The 13,150-nt window shown below is 39.3% G+C and overlaps 1 protein-coding gene across 2 annotated transcripts in view; it reads left to right on the plus strand.

Annotated features, from left to right (window-relative positions):
• The window catches only part of SH3GL3 (SH3 domain containing GRB2 like 3, endophilin A3), a 53,271-nt gene that overhangs the window by 37,817 nt on the left and 2,304 nt on the right, over nucleotides 1-13,150 (plus strand). For both annotated transcript variants that reach the window (XM_080607186.1, XM_080607185.1), the window contains exons 4-8: nucleotides 1,191-1,334; nucleotides 2,428-2,561; nucleotides 3,977-4,135; nucleotides 7,197-7,300; nucleotides 8,535-8,662. In XM_080607186.1, coding sequence (XP_080463312.1) covers nucleotides 1,191-1,334; nucleotides 2,428-2,561; nucleotides 3,977-4,135; nucleotides 7,197-7,300; nucleotides 8,535-8,662 — 669 coding nt within the window. The remainder of the gene's footprint in view (nucleotides 1-1,190; nucleotides 1,335-2,427; nucleotides 2,562-3,976; nucleotides 4,136-7,196; nucleotides 7,301-8,534; nucleotides 8,663-13,150) is intronic.

Raw genomic sequence — 13,150 nt, forward strand, 5'->3', positions numbered from 1 at the left:
AAAGAGAATGCCAGCATTTTTTTTTAGCAGAGATATAAAAGGCCGTTGAATTTAACTCATGCACTGCTGCCATCGGGATACTGGTGGTTATGAAGCCATGGAGAAGAGGGCTGTCACTTGCCTACCTAGAATCTGAGTGAAGCTTTGCTTTTTCTGGACACTGCAAGGTCTCAGTGGATTTTGGGTAGTCAGTTAATAGAGGTTTCTCAAATTTTAGTTTAAGAAACAAGAAAGGGTACATGTTTATGTTTACAGTTGGTCACAAAGATTAGCTGTTAAGAGCTTGATGGACTGTCCAAACCAGCTGTTGGAAGGACCTTCATTTTTTTGACAACTGTCTGACTGAATTTACACTTAGTAGCTACACCAATGACTTCAGAGATAGCTGTCCGTTCTGGGTGCCTTATGAGATGCACGTCCCTGGATAAGTTTAATAGGTTGTTAATGTCTACAGAAGAAACATTTAATGGGTTGTGTCCACAAAAGGATGGTAGTATTCAACCCTTTACCAAGGCCCAGCTAGGGTGTTCAAGATGCAGCTAGTCACCATGGTCCACATTCCTTAGGAATACCCTACCCATGGCTATCACTGTGTTGAAGAAGTTGTTGAGAGGTAATCGTAAGGAGTAGATTAGAAAAACATTCCAAGAATAATTGCATAGTTTTGTCATGATATGTGCAGGCTAACAATAAATTATTAATTTGTTATGTACCCAGCCTTTCTGCAAAATAAATTCTTACTGTCTTGAATAGTGGAAGCAAGAAAAAAGCAGGGAAAAAAGTTCTGTAAAGCTCTCACAAACAAGATTATTAAAATGGCTTCATCTGTTCTTGTATCCATTTCGTGTTTGCTTTCTGCAGTGCTTTTAATAGAGAAATCCACAAAGAAAAATACCCAAGGGAATGTGAATATTGGTGAATATCAGCAGAAGGCAATAAGCACTCCCACTATATAACTGCCTGGAGAGATGATGCCCACTCAGCTTTGAATAAAACAGTTTCATGTGACCCATACTGCTGTATGTAATCTGACTTCAACATTGACTATGAAGTACTGACAACAAAAAGCTTATGGGTCTATAGACTAACTTAGTGACTTGCTTCGTGAGGTTGCTTGTTAAATAATTTATTGCTTTAAATATATTAATTTAAAAAATGTTTTGTCTGTTTTTTGTTCATGTTCTTATTAGCATACAGGGCCAAACTGGGAATGCTTAACACTATGTCAAAGATCAGGGGACAAGTTAAAACCACAGGCTACCCTCAGACAGAAGGACTCCTAGGAGACTGCATGATACGGTATGGCAGAGAGCTTGGCGATGATTCTATGTTTGGTGAGTTTGTGTACCTCCTTTGAGAATATTTCAGTATAAAGCTCTTCGCAGAATATTACTCAGTGAAAAACTATGTAAATAGCTGATCCAGGTAAGAGGGAAAGCTAAGTATAGTGATTAGGGGATGATTGATATAATAATACACATTGCTTCTACATATTTGTCTGCCTCTGTTGCAGGTAGATTGTTACTATTGCTGTCTCTAAACATTTTAGTTTCTAACTTGCCAGAGGTAAATCATTTAGAGTGATCCTTTGATGCAATGCATTTTTTTAACCTTTAAATAAAAATGGTTACCCTATATTCAAGAGTTAAATTAATGGAAAAAAATCTTGGGGGTTGGAGGAACTGTGGGTGCTTTTGGTGTCTTTGTGCTTTGGAGCAATGCTTGAGCAATGCTTAAACATGCATTTTCTTGTTTTTGTGAAGATTCACTCCAGCTTGGCCATGCTACAATTCTTTGGTAAATCAAATATTACCTATTTCCTCTGAAAATATGCTGAAACTTCACGGCCAAAATCTTGACAGAGGCATTGCTTGCTGAGCATGCACAATGTGTGGGCTTGACTGGAACAAACTTGAAGCACTGTCACAGAGCTACTCAGTGGGTGTTTTTTGATACAGCTGGGATTAAGAGGAAAACTACAAAAAATGTACATGAGGAAAGGAGAGTCCCATATTTGGGAAAGAACACAGACTAGGGCTACAGGACTCTGGCTTGGGCTACGACGGTGTGCAGAAGCCAAATTCAGAGCTGGCTGACTTCTTTATGCCCTGTTGTTAAGATCTGCAGTTCCACACACAAAGGCCCTTCCCTAAGTAGTAAGAGCTATGTAGGCATAGGAACTTAGGACTCAAAAAAACCCAAGGAGGTGCTGTATAGGGGAAGATGTTGATGCTGCAGAATATACTATAGAGCAAAATATTCCAGTTCTAATTTTCTGTAGGAGAAAATCAAGTGCATAGTTTACATTATTTTTTTTACTTTTCAACATCCTACAGCAGATACAAAGATACTTGAAAGATCTGTATCATAAGACACATTTTTTGTTTTACATATATTGAGATATAAGTAGCATGTTCTTTACCATAGGCCTTGCACTACTGGATGCTGGTGAAAGCATGAAACAAATGGCAGAAGTGAAGGACTCACTTGATATTAATGTCAAACAAAATTTCATCGATCCTCTACAGTTATTGCAGGACAAAGATTTAAAAGAGATTGGGGTAAGTTTTCCAGGGTAAAGCTTAATTTATCAGTAATCAAAGTCAATTAAACCCTAGTTCTCTGAGTGGTTTTTTTGTGGAAGCAAAAAGGCAAATAAACTTCACTGCATTTAAGCTTGTGTCTCTAGCAAAATAGTGATGAAATCTGCTTAAAAACAATGTCTGGCTATTTCTCTCTATTGTCTAACTTGCTCAGTTTGCCGTATTGCCTGTACATCCGGTGCAAGAAGGACAACGAAGAAAATCGTATTCTGTATTTTTCTGCTCTTTTATTTTAACCAACATTTTGTATTAATTGTTCTGAACATGTGAGTGGGCTGCGATTTACCGTGACTGATTATCCTGTCTTGCCACCTCTCTCTGTCAGCCTAAGGCTGTTTATTATAGAGGCTGAATTTGATTGTTGAAGAAGGCCATTCAGGGCAATCACAGAGTGATCTCAAAAGTGTCTTAAAATGTTGAGTGCCATATTCCTCTATGGGAAAAATATAAGATGCTGAGGAACATATTTTTAACGTTTAAAGTTAGGTTTTTTCAGTGCTTTTGTTTACAAAATGACAATTCAAAAGAAAGCCAGGCAGTCTCTGTCTGAGTCTGATTCCAATAGACTCTGGTAATAAGCAAGTTAATTCCCTGATGAAATGCAGAAAAGAAAGCTGTTTTATTTGTTTACATGTATGTGGAAAGCAGAGCAAAAAGCTAGTAATAATGCCTTGATGTCTATAGCTGTCTCTTATGATACATAACCGTTTTCAGTTGTCATTCTTCTGGACTGATAAAAAGAAATTGTTTAATGTTAGCTTTAATGAGCATTTTGTACTGTCACTTTGAGTCCATTCTGTTAGTCTGTCAATCCCGTGATTTTTGGCAACAGAAAAGCTTGTATAGTGATGTCAGATAGAAGTGTCAGGTTGACACCTAACAAAGAAAGCAAGAACATAAGATTGGTTGGAATACTGCTTATGGAATGAGAAGGGAAAATAACTCTTACTGTTAGCTGTCATATTGTGTATAATTCAAGAGGTAAAATTCATTTAAGTATAGAACACGGGGGGCACATTTGGATTTTCTAAATTAGAAGCAGGATCCAATGTTAGGTGTTGCACATTTAATAAGCTCCATCTCATGACCTGGGTGCCTAAGATTACCAAATCAAGGTAGCCAGTTCCCCAGGTCCTACCAGATGACTGTTTATTTAAAGTTTACACAACTTAAAATTTCATTCACGTATGCAGTCCCAGACATACCTGATGCTGCCTTAGATCAAAGGGATGGACTGGATAATCTCAGCCTGGCATTTCTTTTGATTCTGCATATCCCTGTAATTGGATCCAACTGAAACTTCCTTAAATCACTATGTGTTTGTATGGGCCTGTCCCTTTTGGACCTCCTCCTAAATGTTCTGTCTTATTTAGCATCATTTGAAGAAACTAGAAGGTCGTCGTTTGGATTATGATTATAAAAAGAAACGTCTTGGAAAGATACCAGATGAAGAAGTTAAACAAGCAGTAGAAAAATTTGAAGAGTCAAAGGAACTAGCTGAAAGAAGCATGTTCAATTTCTTAGAAAATGACGTAAGTCTGTCCTGCATTTTTGTTTGCTGCAGTATATCCAGGTGGGAAATGTGTGTGGGATTGGATAAAGCTTGACCCATCCTTCATAGGAGACAAGGACTGAAGGCAGAGAATGTACCTTTTTCCTTGTCTCAGAGAGGAACGTTATGCACAGCAGTGCATGGGAGTACTCAAGAATTCAGCAAGGTCTTCTGGAGATACAATTGCTCAGACAAGGTTGACACAGACGTCTCAAGTAGCTTTATTATCTATGAGCAATGAACTGTCTGAGAGCAGAATACAGGGAGATCAGGGGGAAGGAGAAGCCAGTCACAGACCAGCTGCTTAAAGCACGAGCAAGAGAGATGTACCCAGTGCTAATTTGCAGGAGCAGCTCACTTAACACACAAAACCTTGTGCTGACTTGAAGGATCTGGATAATTTTGGCTCTAAAAATTACAACTATAGCTTGGCTGTAAATGTTACTGTGTAGAGTTTATGTGGGTTATGCTCAAGTACTTGGACATTGGCTCAGAGTCGAAGTCCACCGTGAAATTATGTCTAAAAAATTAGCAACCGTGGTGATTTGCGATAATCCTCTCTTCAGTGCTTATACAGCAGAATAGCGGGATGTGCTCTCCCATAGAGTCATGGAATTATATGAAAAGAGAGATGGAAGGGTGTTTTAGAGGCCATTTTGCTATCTGTAAGTAGGACACACAATATTAGTTTCTTACGAGTACGTGTCAGGTTTTTTGTCTGTTTTGTTTTTGTCTGAAATATGAAAGACAAAAGAAATTAATTGATTTTACAGAGATTTCTCTGTTAGACCATATTAGCCCCAGTCAAGTTCAAACAGAAATAGGAAGACAGGGCCTATTCCAAAGCTTTCTCTTCTGTAGATACGGTATCACAGAAACCATGCTTAAAAAGCAAGAAATGTGCTGTCTTCTGGGAGCAAACTGCAGAAAGGAGGAGCTGTTAAGTAGGACCATTTACCTGCAGACAACTTCTGTCTCTGACTACCAGTGTAATGGCCAGCTGTAAACTAGCCAGTAGCTCCTAAACCGCTTGTGAGCGGGACACATTCATTACAGCAGTGCATAAGTTCATCACCCCTTGCTGTTATACCAGTACAAGCTATATTAAGGCTGCAAAAATTTAACATCTTCTATCAACAATTTCAGCACACTGTTCCACGGTAGGCTCTACCAATTGGCCAGCTGCGGTGTATGCATTTGATAGTTCTTCTTTGCATAAGCAGCTGAGAAACGTTTCACACATTTATCATTAGCCAAAGCACCAAAGCAAAGATGAAACAGTGTATGAAATACAGTGATTTACCTAAGCCACAAGATCAGGAACGACTGACTAGTATAACCAATTCTGCCTTAGGGAGGGTGGTGAAGTGGATGGCCCTTTGATGTCTTTTTCCATACCCACTTTCTATTGTTTCTGTTGAAAGAAAACTGTGCTCTTTCCTTTCCGTTTGCCATGCTGACCCAATTTCTCTCCTGTCCTCAAACTTCTCATTACAGCCTTCTTGTCTAAGCCCAGTCTTTCTCACTGGATTTGCACGGATAGTAATTGCAGTCACTTCCTTCCTGTCCTTCCCAATTCCCCAAATGTCTCCCTTTCTTGGCCTTCTTGCCCTGCAATCTCTTTTCTCAATGCTCTTGTCCCCAGCCATCTTGCCAGGTGCCTCACCCAGACTCAGTCCTGATCCACATCTCTTTCTCTTTTTCTTTTTCTTTTTTTTTTTTTTGCACAGCTAGTTCCAGACCTCCCACACAGACACTTTTCTATGCACTTCTTATCAGATCCATCTTCCCGCCTTTCCCACTCAGCCAGTCTCAGGCTCCTCTAGCTAAGTGGCTTTTAGTCCCTCAAGTCTCCCTGGCTCCTTCCCAGTCTCTCTCGCTTTCTTCTCCTAATCCCCAGTTCCATATTCTTCCTGGCTCTTACTCATCTTGTCTGGACATTCCTTGTCTATCCATTTTCTCTGACCACTCCATCCAAACCCCAGGCACATTGTGCATTGTCCTCAGCTGGTTTACATTACTCTCTCTTGACTTTGATGGAATTGTATCAGCTGTTAATTTGGTTCTGTGCATTTCATTTCTGTATGCTATGTGACAATGTTTGGCTCTCTTGGAATCCCAGAAGAATTTCTAATAATCTTTTTAACTGAGTAACAGCAGACGAAGTATAGCATAAAATTACCATGGGTCCATAAAACATTTGCAGAAAGTTTACTCAGACACCTTCTTGTGATCCAATGTCTGAAGACACGGTGGAATGGGAACATGTCAGACTTCTTGGGTTCTGTCTTCTTAATGTGGTCTTAAAGGAAGAGGACAAATAAATATTTGGTAATGTTCCATCAGAGATCACAGTACAGATTGAATTTTTCAGTTTGTGTTACGGTAACGGGAATGAGATTATTTGTTACCTCATGAATAAAAAAAAGTGTTTTTTTTTTTTTCTCTTTCACATCCTCCCTTTTCCCCAATATTCATATTTCTGAATGATTGGCTGATACTTCTTCAATCCAAATAGGTTTGGGTAATAGTAGGTAAATCACGTTTCATTTATTGGTTTATAAAATGCTGCCATCTAGTGAGGTAACTCCAGACAATTTCAGAACTGCAGTTTGTAAACATCACTAATAAACGCTAATGGGGCTGAGTCACAAGAGTTGTCACAATGTAATTTCTCCTAACATCACTGATTAGAAAAGCCCCACTTTCACCTGCTAAGGGGTCATGTCCTCTAACTGGTTCAGGCTTGGGTGTTGACAGACAGCTGGCTTGGAAGTTGAAAGCAAAAGGGATTTGCACATTGTGAAAGGAAATGACTCAAGGACCCAGCCCTGAGTTAGTGAACTAGAAGTTACACCTCAGTTTTGTTCAGGTTCCAACTGGCAATTTCTTTGATAGAATCACATATGCTCTTTTTCAATAGTCCCACAAGGTATCATTGTCTTTTGAGATACCAGGTCTGTTTTGAATGAAGTGTTTGTTTATCTTTCAGCTGAATGTACTGCAGGCTCCTTAAAACTATTTTCCTCTCTATATTTCAGGTAGAACAAGTTAGCCAGTTGGCTGTGTTTGTAGAAGCAGCGCTAGATTACCATAAACAATCCACAGAAATTCTGGAGGATCTGCAGAGCAAGCTGCAAAACCGGTAAGGCTGAACCCATGAGAAAATGTTGAACCTCTTTTGCAGCTCAGGTTCATGAACGTGAAACGTCGCTGAAGCAACAGGTCTTGTAGCACCACCTCACAGATGCGCGCTTGGTGTGCTTTACTGGACTTCATTGCTTTAAACCATTGCCACCTGGCAACTTCTTGCTGCACTGTGAGCCTTTAATGTACCGCAAGATCTGCCCAGAAAGCTTTGAGTGTGTGCAGAATCCCTCGCTCACATCTGCGGAGGTTAATCAGGACAGCCTCCATTTGTTTGTAGGTTTACTTAAACTTGCATACTTTCTGAACTGTGTTTGGGAGACTGCTGAGAAGTTGGCATGTTTTCACTGAGATTATGGGGTATAACAAAACTCCGCAGCAAAGTAAGGGAATTGCCAGCTGGCTAGGGATACGACTGTGGTGAATGTACTTGTGAAAGGCCCAAATACTTTGTGTCATACTAATAGAAAAAAATGCTGCTGTCATTAATTTGGTGTAAGTCACCCTGAGAACAAACAGAAAACAGGAGACCTAAATGATTTGTGGACCACTGTAGTGTAGCCTAACATTACAGTCACAGAATCTGGGTTACTATGTGGGGCTTTTTATTTGGGTTGAAGTGGTGGCTGTGAGTATCACATAGGAGCAGCTGTGCCTGTGTACCCTGCCCCAAAAGGCAGAGGGCCAGTGAGATGAGGCTCTCAGCTGGGCCACACGTGCATATAGCAAGAGGTACTAAGACAGTTTTGCTGACCAAATGGTTGTTTCCCATTTTTTCTAATAAAAAAGGCACTGTTTGAGATGCAGTCCCTGGGCCTCTGTCCTGGCTGGGTTTCTGCATATGTCATGTACAGTAGAGCTTTCCAGATAGCTCATTCCTGGAACTTCTGCTGAACTCAGTGGCAGCTGTGGATGCTCAGCACTTCTCAGACTTAGGCTGTTAAGCTTTATGCCTCTGTCAGCAGGACCACAGCATTAAATAAGGACTTGCTGAAATTCAAATATTGCATTAGAATTGAGCAGTTTTAAGCGAATAATACATATGACACCCCCCCAAAATAAATAAATAATAAAATAAGCAAACAAACAAAAAAAAAACCAACTAAAAAAAAAACACACAGCAGGAGTGTTTTTTCCCACTTTTCAAATGAAAAAGCACAGACTCTAGATGGAAACTTCATAAGTATTTGTTCCTTCAAGTAAATCTTTTGCCACTCTTCTCTATGTTCTAGAATAAATGTAGCATCTAGTCGGCCTAAACGTGAATTTAAGCCAAAGCCTGTAATAACTGCAACCCTGGAAATTGGTGATAATCAGCAGCACAATGGGATTGCATATAGCTCTTCCATAAAATCATCAGGTAAGCCTGTGGCCACAGAATTAATGTGTTGGTGGGTGTTTTACCAGATTGTTGCTTGTACTGTGAGAATGATGGATTCATGAGGCATCGGTATCCATGTATTTGCCTCCCATTTGTTTCCCAGATTTGGAAATGGAATTGTGAAGCAGGTTTCCTCTCAGCAATCTTTCACCATCTGAAATTTAGGTGTGGCATTCTCCTTGGTCTTTTAGGTTCTCTGTATTGCCACTGAGGGTGGGAGGAGAGAGAGGGAGAGTCAGTTGCAGAAAGCAGTTCATGTCTTGAAAAGACAGATGCCTAAGGTGGGTGTGTTACATCACTGTATGGAACATCTCCAGATGCTAATTTCTCTCCACAGTCTACTAGACTATAAAGGATCAGCACAGGATCTTGACTGTTAACCACGTAAAATTCAGAAAGATTACTCCCAGCCTTACTAATTTTATTTTTTATTAATATATTTTACTTTAATGGCCATTCATTCCCCTAAAATACATGCCAAAGAGCGTGCATTTTTGAACTGAAGTTTTCAGGTACCCATTACTGTGGGAGTAGGATCCCTTCTTGTGGTTAGATCCCGATTCCACATACACACACAAAAGGAACAACTGATGAAAGCCCTTGAAAGTTGTGGGAATGGTAATAATTATTAAGGTTACTACTCACTGAAATAACTTTTTCTCATCTCATACTTTTCTTTATCTCATGAATACTTTTTTTCCTTATCTCCTTTGTGCCTACAGCGAGTGATGAGAGACCAATAACAAAACACAAAAGACAATCATATGCAAAGAAAAGAGCATGAAAAAGCCAGGTTTTTTCCATAAACATTATTTGTAAGGAAAATAAAGAGGAGGCAGTGAGCCTAAAGTTTCCTTCTCTATTTGGCATGAGATCTAGGATCTTTTTCTGAAGACTTTTTCTTTTTTCTTTTTTTCTTGTTTGTAACTCTCTGGCTTCCTCTTCCTTCCAGTCTTTCTTCTTTTTAAAGGTTATTGGGAGAGAAAGAAGAGAACTAAAGGTGAAAGAATAAAGCTTAGAGCTGTAACTTCATGTTCCTTCTAGAGTCTTTAATTTTCTTGCACTCTGGTATAAAATAAGGCTATTACACAATCCATACCGAAGGGGATTGCAATAGATTGGCAGCATAAATCCACCCAGTAAGATCCTGTCCCTCGTTTTGTTTCTTTTGTGCTTCAGGGTACTTGAAGGTATGTTAGTGAAGCTCCCCATGCTGCCCGAATAACAAGGCAGTAATTTTGTGTTGCTGTTGAACATGGGATTGAGGGAGATAACTCCTTTCTTGCACGTTCCTCTCAATTCAGACCACTGGTTCTTAAGACATGGTGCAAGCACACATTTCATTCAAAGCACTGGAAATGTGTGCAGCAATGCATAAATCCTTAAGTTTCTAGTTATTTTCACAGCACATCTGGATGAAAGCAGCAAAAACAAGGCAACCTTTATTAAGAATCCAGTATAAAATTACTAGTCCCCTATCAATTACTTGTCAAGTTATATAGGCTTTTTTCTGCTTTACATGTGCAGTGGAGACAGGAGACTTAGATTCAGCATTTGTACATTAACTAGTATGTCAAAACAGAGATAAAGCAGTACACACCTTATAGTGGTTTATAATCATGACGGGAGTGATCTAAGATGTCCTTTAAAGGTCCAGCCTTTAGGCAAAAGACAGGTTAGATGACTTCTCAAGGTTGTTTCCAGCCTACTTAAAGAAAAAAAAAAAAAGGTGGTTTTAATAAGCTAAAATTCAGTGAATGAACTGAAAAATAAATGACTACTGCTTACTAAGATAGGGAAGGAGTGAGCCACTTCCATTCATTGACTACTGCATCAGCTGCTTGCATATCATTAAATGATAGGTTTTCACTTACTGCTTGGCTCGCTCAGTACTATCAGAATGGAAAAGAAAACATAACCATGAAAGAGATAAAGAGGAGGGATAGGAAAAAATCAGTAACAGTTGCTATGATTAATGTTGTGAATAATATCAGAAAGACACATATAGTACTTAGAACATCTGTAATTTTTTTTCCTCCTGAAGAAGGTATAGTTGTGGATGCTGTGCTTACCTCCTGAGCAGGTACAATAAGAAATAAAATCATTGTTTGTTTTCTTTGTTCTTCCTGTTCAATACTCAAAAGTTACCTATATGAATTTCTGCGGAATTATAGTGGAGCGAATATGCCTTGCTTGTAAATGGGAAAACCTCCCTGTTCCTGTTTAAAATCATGAAACAGATTTGATTTATGGTTTGTGCTTTAGAAATGCAAACCAGGTGGCTCTAAGCAAAACACTGGTAAATGTTTTAAGGTCTCCAAGTGATAGAGGGATAGCATCACGATCGCTTTCTTCTTTCGCTTAGAAACCTTTTTCATCCTACACAAGCACTTCCTTGCTTAATTTTCCCCGTTTACACATTGGCTCTATCAAAATGTAGAGCTTTAATTTCCCTGATGCTGTCACTAAATGTAAGTAGTATCTTAGCATTCAGTGAGCCCATGGAAATCAACAGGGCAGTTCAAAGTAAGCTGTGATAATTCAGCACAACTACCACAGTCCAGTTTTGAGTGTTGAAATGGCTTTTCCTGTGTTTCACCATAACTTTATAGGTTAAGCATCAGCTTCTTGGAGCAGGAATGGTATTTTCCTTTGTACAGTTCCTGACACATGGGGATTATGTAGTACTAATGACTTGCATACATTTGCAGGGCTAGAATCACAGAAACATCTTTTTAATGTTGTACATTATTTAGCTACTTCGATTAAGCACAGATAACAAATCTGTATTTTTGTTCTAATTTATTGTTATCCTCATTAATCAGCTGAAGCTATAAGCATCATCATCATCTGGTTCATCTTAAAACTCTTAAATGCTGTGTTACATCATGCCTTTCATTCTTTTTGTTTGTCAGGTTTGACTATGATATGAACTAATTGGGTCTGGTTGCCACGTGCTGCAGTTTAACACAAGCATCTAAATGTTTACACACTTCAGCTGTGAGGGATACTTGGGCTAATTAACTTAGCAAGCTTCCAGTTTGTGATTATTAAAGTATAATTCTGCAACCATATGTATACATTGTGGTATAGAAGATTAAGAGTAGGTTCAGGAATGGGCAGTAACTCCCTTTGGAAACAGAACAACAACAAAAAACATCGAGTGTCCTGGTTTCATCCTGTAACGCTTGAGAAGTCACAGACAGCTGATGCTTAACCTGCTTTCTGGTGGTTGTTCCATTTGTGCTGTCAAGGTTTAAGTGATGTAGAGGCTATGACAAGTCATCTTTGAATATGTGACAATGAAGTGTGGCAATTTAGCTTCACAATGGCAGAAATTAAAGAGGTGGGCATAGTGTGGCAAATTAACATAAAACCTGCTTGCAGGAAGAAAAGGTTGTACTTCTTTAGCTTAAATCTCTGCAACAGTAGAAGACGTGCAAGTGTTTAATAGACAGGAAAAGGCTGGAGTCATGTCACCAATTCTGTGATGTTAAGCAGTGTGTGTTGCAGACTGTCAGGCAGTGCTGCCCCCATCACCTTTGTCAGGGAAGCTTTGTCTCATCGGGCTGTACAGTAGCAGCAGCTGCCTGACTCTAATGAAGTCTTTGACTGATCCTACAGCCTGGAGTGAAAGCGGTTGTACTGGCTGTGACCATTATTTTAAAATCTTTCCAGGCTGCCAGACACTGTTCAGCTCTTTGGAGCTTAAAATGAACCAAATGTGATCCATCTCATATCAGGTACCTTACTGTCAGAAATTAACTGGCTTGCAATAGTAAATTAGTCCCCTCGGAGCAGCTGGTGAAGGCTAGGAACTTTGTCAATTATTCAGAGCACTGCCTTCTGCTGTTGACAGTTCTAGTGAGTTGGTATCAGTTCTACCTTGGCAAAGACTCTGAAAATAACTCAGCTATTTTTGAATGCAGTCAGTCCATTTTTGTTGTAAAACTGTGTCTCATCTTCTTTTCTGTGCATGGACTGTTTCAGCAAAAATATGCCCAGAACCAAGCTTTTGCCTGGCCCATTGAATTAGAGTAGCCATAATTCAGTTTGTTCTTGTTAAACTTTGTTGTTACCCCATGCCTTCCACGGGCAGAGAAATAGTCCAGCTTTGTTACAGCAATATCCCAGGGAGGCTGGCTGAAGGGACTCTTTGTGTTGACAGTTCTCTCCCATTGTTATAACAATAGAAAAGAGCCTTTATTTCTAAAGGATGGAACGTATCCACAAAACAGAAAATTAATTCCCACTTCCCAGTTGTAACACCAAATATTACTCGTGTTTATATATTTGTCAATTAAAAAGATGCTCTCACCCATCCTCATCTACTGATCACCAGAATCATTGTTTTGTCACCTCGTTTCCTAAAAGATTTTTGATCCCTGTTGCTAGAAAATATCAAAACAATTACTTTTCAGTAGTTGCCTACACGTTACCATGATTTGCAGATTAAAAAGTACAGCA

Source organism: Anser brachyrhynchus (assembly GCF_964034855.1).
Source record: "Anser brachyrhynchus genome assembly, chromosome: 11".
Taxonomy (NCBI): Eukaryota; Metazoa; Chordata; class Aves; order Anseriformes; family Anatidae; genus Anser; species Anser brachyrhynchus.